Source organism: Medicago sativa, chromosome 3, assembly GCF_051527215.1.
Source record: "Medicago sativa cultivar Bolivia chromosome 3, Bolivia_mono, whole genome shotgun sequence".
NCBI classification, from domain to species: Eukaryota; Viridiplantae; Streptophyta; class Magnoliopsida; order Fabales; family Fabaceae; genus Medicago; species Medicago sativa.
In genome coordinates this window covers 97020339-97028048 of record NC_140751.1, presented here as the reverse complement: position 1 = coordinate 97028048, position 7710 = coordinate 97020339, and the positions used below count along the sequence as shown (strand labels likewise).

The window sequence follows — 7710 nt, the reverse complement described above, 5'->3', positions numbered from 1 at the left end:
TTATTTTTTTCTTTAATTATACATTAAATAATTTTTAAAATTTATTTTAACAAATAAAAAACTGATCTTGGAAATCCAAAGAAGAACAAATTTACTAACTTGTTGAAGCTTGATATGAGAGAAGAACAAATCCAGAGAGCAAGCTTAGCAAGGATCCACAGGAGGAGGCAAATACTTGAACACTGATGCAATAAAATAATTTATATATCAGTAAGTAGTAAAAAATAAAAACACAAATAAAATAAAAGAATAGATTTTTACCAAATTAGAAAGTTTCTTGATGTTGAATAAGAGTAGAGTGTAGAAGTGAGTAGAAGTGTATGAAGAAGATTGAGTTGTATAAATTTTTCTAAGTTTGAAATATGGGCACAAGGTTACGTTGGTTTTTATAGAAGCAAATAATGCCAGGGGTATTCCCAGGGGCTGCCCCTCACAAATGGCAATCAACACATAGTTGTTTCTAGGTGCAGATAGGTGCAGAATGGTAGGAAAAAAACCAGGGATTTGTGCAATATCCCAGGGGTTTAACCCCTGGCATGACAACTTTTGCAGAAGCTTTTCAGGCTCATGTCAAGTCAACAGAGAAATTGCAGAGATTTATCACCTTTTTGTCCATCCCAGGGGCTTTCCCTGGCATATTCCCTCGGTTTTTGCCTGACAGCCACCTACTTTAGTCACTTCAAGCCTGCATGCAACAGATTTTTGAATTTCAATTTCCCTCCTTGCAATAAGTGAGGGGTTTTGCGAGGGCAAACCCTTGTGTTATATGCCAGGTGTTGTCCTTGGCATTTTCCCTGGCAAATTTCCCAGGGGTTCCAAACCCCTGTCAAAATCCCTGGCAAAATGTCATATTTCTTGTAGTGACACTTATTCAACACCCTATTTTATCTTTATGATCAAAAGTTTATGCATAAAAAAACAACAAAAGATTCATATTCATCCAATAAAACACACTTAAGCTTTTTTTGCAAAAAAAAAAAAAGATTCATATATTTCAAATGAGGATTAGTGCTATTACATATAGTTTTTTGGCTCCCCAGTTCCATTATATTGGGGAAAAATGTTGTGGAATATACAAAGAACTTAGATATCAAGGACTAAAGCTAATATTATTTCAAAAATAAAAAGGACTAAAACTAATATGCCCTTCTCAATGTCAGAGTCATGAGTGATCACTCTATTTATAGGTTGATGGGATAAATTAAAGGTGAAATCCTATTTATAATTTTATATAGTTCGGATGGCTTCAAATAACACAATATACCCAACTTTTTGTCTCTGCATCAAAAGGCTCTGAAGTATTATCCTACTTATCAATCATTGTTGAAGAATTTTTTTGGTAAAAATCCCCCAAAAAGATTATTAAAGTGTTTCTAATCAAACCCATAAAATAAAATGAAAAATGAAAATGAAAGATGATTCAACTTACATAATTTGTAGAGGAGGGAATTTGGATGAATATTAAAGACAATACACACTTGAATCTGCAATAGTGAGGAGGGACAACATCAATGTAATTGTAGCCCAAACCATGTTGTCGATGAAGAACAGTCCTAAAACTCACTATTCCAAAGCAAATTAAGAAAACAATTTGTACCTCAAACGAATCAATAATCCATTTTGGCCATTCAGATACACATTAAGAAAAAGGTCAACAATTGAAGATAAACCAACTATCCTCAAAAGAAAAGGAATTGCACATGAATAAAAATGATGAGAGAAAATTACCTCAATGACAAAATATTCAAGACAACGGCGAGGTAAACAGGAGGAGCAGCGCTGGTACAACCTTCAGAAACTGAGTGATACAGAAAACAGGAAATTAAAGATCATCCTTGCTGCTCCTTGAGTAGGCCTTCTAGCGCCCTGCATAAAAAGAGAATAACGAATTGTTACCACATTGATTCAAGTCCAGCACAGGAAGAAAAACGACACCATTGCATTCTTACATCCCTAACATGAAACTGAATGCAAATCCTTTTGTATTGAAGTCGTAATTCATTCACAATTTTGTCAAAATCAGTGACTGGATTTAGATTCAAAGGAGCTGCACAAAAAAACACCAAGCAACTGATTAGAACCAAATATATTCAATGAAACATGATTAGATTGATTAGAACAAAAATTGTATGGAAATCCATTAAGATTAATTGTACCACAAAGGTATGTGCACGCCACTATTTATATCGGACTCATAGACAGAATGAATTTGAATCATGGTGACATGTGTACACAATGAATTGGGGAGTTGGAGAGACTTCTCGTGGAATACAAATTCACTTGTTGCATGGAGAGATATGGAAGGCCACATTAAATGTTTAATGGATCAGTGGGTAGTTGGCAGGAATGACCGAAATTAATGCAAGAAAATTTTGTTAATTTTGGAGCGATCTGTATTGTCAAAAAAATAGGAGTGGATATGCAACAGATAAATGGGAGTGGAATTTGTTAAGAAGGACTGTAGCGACAGATAAGAGTAGATATGCAACAGATTTGTTGTTTTTATTGTTAATAATATTTTGTTAATAGGAGTGGATAGGAACAATTTGTTAATAGGAGTGATTTTTATTTTTATGTTTGTCTGTTTAGTAGGAAACGATTAGGAACAATACGATTTTTGGCTTGCAAAAAAATAGGGTTAATAGGGTTAAACAAATCGGAATTAAGCTTTAGGGTTAAAACAGTAAATTTCAGCAATAGGGTTTAGGTTAAAATTAGAGCTAAAATAAGCTTTCGGGTTAACTTTTATAGATAAATAGATAGATTAGGGTAGAAAATATTTGCTTCATAAAAAAAAGGCAGGAGGATAGGAATAAAATTGGTGCGGTGCATTTTTTTAGATGGAATTTGTTATGTTAAATAATTGCAAACCTAAAAGTGTAGAAAATATTTGCTTAAAAAAAAAGAAGGATATGAATAAAAAAAAAAGGAGGATAGGAATTCAAAAAAAAAAAATAATAAGGATTCGGCCGGCCAAAAGGAGGATAGGAATAAAAAAAAAAGGAGGATAGGAATTAAAAAAAAATAAGGATTCGAAAAAAAAGGAGGATAGGAATTCAAAAAAAAATAATAAGGATTCGGATGGCCAAAATTATAGCAAACTTGATAACAAAATTCGGCTGGCATTAATTAAGTAAGATAATCAATGACTAAAATTGAATGACGCCTAAATGTGCAAGATCCAATGGCTCAGAAAAGTGGAGGGAGAAATGGGGGAAAATATTAGGGTTAGAAATAACTTTAGAGGTTAAGCTTTATTATATAAGATAAGATGTTCTTGCCAAACTCATTGGCAATTTAAACATTCATATTTGACAAACCGCTTTACAATTTTGTATATAATTAGGAGCAAATTGAGAAGTAATTGCACGCGGTGACATTAAAATGGAGAAATCATATTTATACGATTATTTTGGAATAATTTTTGGACAACTCTCTCATACATTCATTGTATTTATACTTACTTACTGTCATATGAACTCTTATATAAAAAGAGTTGATGCCAACATTGAAAGACTATTTTAACGTTAAAGATTATTTTGACTAAGAAAATGCACAAAACTATTTTTAAACTTCGATACATTGAAAGATCATTGTGGCTATTTTTAGATGCAAAATGAGTATTATCCCAAATGATTAAAGAAAATATATATAAAAAAAAAGAGGATAAAAACATATTTAATTTTAAGTTTAAATAATTTGATAGGTAAAAATATTCAAACGGGTCTATGTGTGGTGTGGGTCTCGGTAAGTTTTGAATTAACGGGAGCGAAAGTAACGGTCCTTACTTAAGAAGACGCTGTGAGTACTGAATGAATCAGAGGGTAGAGAGAGCTGCGTCAGTTGAACGCATTGGTGCCAGCTAGCTACTTTCAAAACTTGAATTTGAAACTTTTTTTTTTCCTTCCTATAAATACCACTCTCCTTTCATTCTTCCATCACACACACTGAACACAACACAACACAACGCAACCTAACCTAACCTAGCACCACTTCAATCAATCAATTCCCCTTCATAATGGTACTATTCATTCTCTCTTCTCTTTCTCCGATTTTTTGCAGCTTCGTTCTGTTATTCGATTCGGATTGATCTTGATTTGTTTTCTGTTGCAGGCTTTGCCTAATCAGCAAACCGTTGATTATCCTAGTTTCAAGCTTGTTATCGTCGGTGACGGTGGCACTGGTAAACCGTTTTTTCTTCTTTTTATCACATCGATTCACTCAAAAAAGTTTTTTTTTAACATAATTGATTATCAACATTTGCAGGTAAGACAACTTTCGTCAAGAGGCATCTTACTGGAGAGTTCGAGAAGAAATATGAACGTATGATTCATTTTCTAATTTCACTTTAATTTAGGGTATATAATCATGATTATATACTTGTTATTCTTAATTTTTTATTTGATTTGACTGTAAACAGCTACAATTGGTGTGGAAGTGCATCCATTGGATTTCTTCACAAACTGCGGCAAGATTCGCTTCTACTGCTGGGATACTGCTGGACAAGAGAAGTTTGGTGGCCTTAGAGATGGATACTAGTAAGTTTCCTCTCCATTTGGTTGAATATAGTTAGCTCGCTCATGTTTAATTGTGCTCTCAAATTTTTTGTCTGATCTTTTGGTAATCTGGTTAGCAAATTCATTGTCACGCATGATATCTTCAGTCACTTAATGCTGATCACTCGAATGCGTTATTTCTAACTCTTAAAAATCAATTTGATTTTACCTCTGCTGTTTGCATGTTGTTAACTTAGATTTTACACATACAGTTTTAGTTGTTGTTGGTTGTCTCTATTCAGACTACCTGTATCCTGTAAAGATTTGGAACATGAGATTTTAGTTCTTGGCCTCGATGTCGTGTTGTTAATCACTTCAGTGTACTGTAGTTTTGCATGTCCTTTGTGTGTCTTTATTCCTGTGCTGTTGAGTTAGTATTCCCTTAAGAGCGAATTTTTGCATTGAAGAATGTAATCAAGTATATATTTTTTTTCCTTAGAACAGTTTGTCCAAGGCTTTTATTAGTCTTTTTTGATACACACTTTTATTTGTACGCATTGATCCCTTTCGAATTGCTTTTAACATGCTTCGCCTTATTTTGCAGTATCCATGGGCAGTGTGCTATTATAATGTTTGATGTTACAGCCCGACTGACATACAAGAATGTCCCTACCTGGCACCGTGACCTTTGCCGGTATGTAAATCAAGAGTCCTTGAAACTTTTTTAATTGTTTTGTTGCTAAACACCTAGTATCCATCACCAACTTGGTTATCTTACTGTTTGGTGATTTTGTGTACAATTGTTTTCAGGGTTTGTGAAAACATCCCGATTGTTCTCTGTGGTAATAAGGTTGATGTGAAGAACAGACAAGTAAAGGCAAAGCAGGTTACCTTCCACAGGAAAAAGAATTTGCAGTACTATGAGATTTCAGCTAAGAGCAACTATAACTTTGAGAAGCCTTTCCTTTACCTTGCCAGGAAACTTGCAGGGTAGGTGTCGGTTTTCTAGTTTCTTTCTCTACTGTCAGGAAGAACACGTTTAACTTTTAGTCATTTCAACTAATTGTTTCTAACTTGTCCATAATTGCAGGGATCCTAACTTGCACTTTGTAGAATCTCCTGCATTGGCTCCACCAGAAGTTCAAATTGATTTAGCTGCACAACAAGTGTAAGATATCTTTCTTCAAATCCTTTTATTCTTTATCCTACAGTCATTCATCATTGGCATGATAAAATATGTTGCTTGTAGCATTGCAAAATAGTGGTTGTAGTTGAAAATGATCTCCTAAAATCAAATCATGGATATCAGGGTTAAAAACAGTTTTATTAATAAACTCCTTCATACACAAGAGCTAATATTATTATAGTTAAAGAGCCTTATGAGTTTAAATGCCGTGTATGCTCTGTGTAAACTGTTTCTATAAGCTATTTTGAGAAGTTTATGAAAAGAGATTGAAAATAAATTTCTGGGGGCATATCATTAGTTATACATCATTGGCCATGTTTATAACCGTTGAACATTAATCCACGTGTTTTTAAGTTCAAATATGCTCTTCAAGTTACCACCATAGTGTTTTTAGATTTGTGTAGGTGATGGGAAGAGATTGCATGGGAATGGTTATTTGTAAAAATAAAATTCAAACATTGAGAAATAATTTCATTTTCATCATCCCTGTCCCTTCCTTTCCTTGTCTATGCAATACTAAATGCTAAAAGACTATAACTTCCATTAGTTTTTTAGGAATATCTAATAGTATGCTAAAACATTGCTTTTCTCATTCAATTGCAATGTAATTGTTTATTTTGAATTTTGAATTTCTCATTTATTGGTTCTTTTGCAGACATGAGAATGAGCTTCTCCAAGCTGCTAATCAACCCCTTCCTGATGACGATGATGATGCTTTTGAGTAAAGCTTCTGGTGTCTGTGGACTATCTTCTTGAGTGTATGCTTACTGTGTGTTTCAGAGGTTGTACTATTCATATTTTTGGATGTGGATTTGAGGATCTGAATTCAACCAGTATGAAATGTTTTACTTGAATTGAAAAATTTATTGTTATTGCCGTGGGCATTAACTTCAGCATCACAGTCCTATTTATTTCTTTTTACTTGTTTTGCGCTTTATAAGATACCCTATATGAGTTTGTTTCATACAATTCTTATTTCTTAGTCTGCGAGATCTACTATTTCTTTTTACTTACTCACGTCTTTCTCCGCTTGTTATGAATCATCTGATCCTAGTCTGTTGCCATTGCTGTGATTGTCCATACCCAAAATTGAAACAAGCTCCTTGCTTGGTAACAACCCGAAGGAAAAGAATGTAATTTCTATTGTTGTGTACATGAACTTAGTGTGCTCGATTCAATTCATCAAGACAATAGTCTTTCCGTTTTAATTTTCACGACTGTTACCGGATAATGTGTATCACTCAAACCTTGATATTATAAACCAAATTGATGTGTTTGACTATCAGGCTCAACAAAGTAAGATATTATTAACATACCAACATTTAACAGTACATATTGGTTCTCTAGCTTAAGCGGATTGCACTTGCCTCGCATAATATCACAGAAAGAAAAAATATTAACTGCGGATGGTTCAATATGATTTACATTAATATATGAAAGAGAGAAAGAAAAAATAGTTGAATTGGTTTATGTGTCACAATTGGGATTCACTAATGTCACAATTGGTTTATCTTCAATACAAGGGAGGCTGTTAGGCCAAACTACAGTTGAACATGATGAGGCATTGGCTACATCCTACCATGTCTGCAGGCCAATCAGCTACCTAGTTTGCCCGCCTATGAGAAACAATTATGTCAATCCTTCATCATAAGACGTTTAATGAGGGAGACAATAGAAATGTGTTGACGGACGCCCCTTAAACTGGCACTAATATTTAAATAAGAGAGAAAAGTGTTATAATACACATTCATGTTCCTACTTTCAACTAGGTACCAATTGTACACCTTATCTACTACCCCCATGAAAATGGAACTATGGTGCTGTCAAATAATTGAACGAGTTTACATGACATCAAATTTACTTGATTATGAAATTTGTGGATCAAATATTGGCAGCATATATACAGACAGCTCTTTAAGATATGTCTGTGTTCTTCTAAAGCTTTTCAAGAAATCATTCCGAAATAGTTGAATTATAAACAAACAGAAGTTTCGTATCAAAATTCGTAGACAAGCAGTGATTTTTTTT

The 7710-nt window shown here is 33.7% G+C and overlaps 1 protein-coding gene across 1 annotated transcript; it reads left to right on the top strand.

The window, feature by feature from the left end:
* The first annotated feature begins 3940 nt into the window (after positions 1–3940).
* Positions 3941–6575, top strand: LOC146942520 (GTP-binding nuclear protein Ran/TC4-like). The gene is made up of 8 exons (XM_085756536.1): positions 3941–4021; positions 4114–4183; positions 4267–4323; positions 4421–4538; positions 5101–5190; positions 5307–5486; positions 5587–5664; positions 6338–6575. The coding sequence occupies exons 1-8, from the start codon at positions 4019–4021 to the stop codon at positions 6405–6407; spliced, it is 666 nt and encodes a 221-aa protein (XP_085612662.1). The 5' UTR covers positions 3941–4018; the 3' UTR covers positions 6408–6575.
* Positions 6576–7710: the final 1135 nt, after the last annotated feature.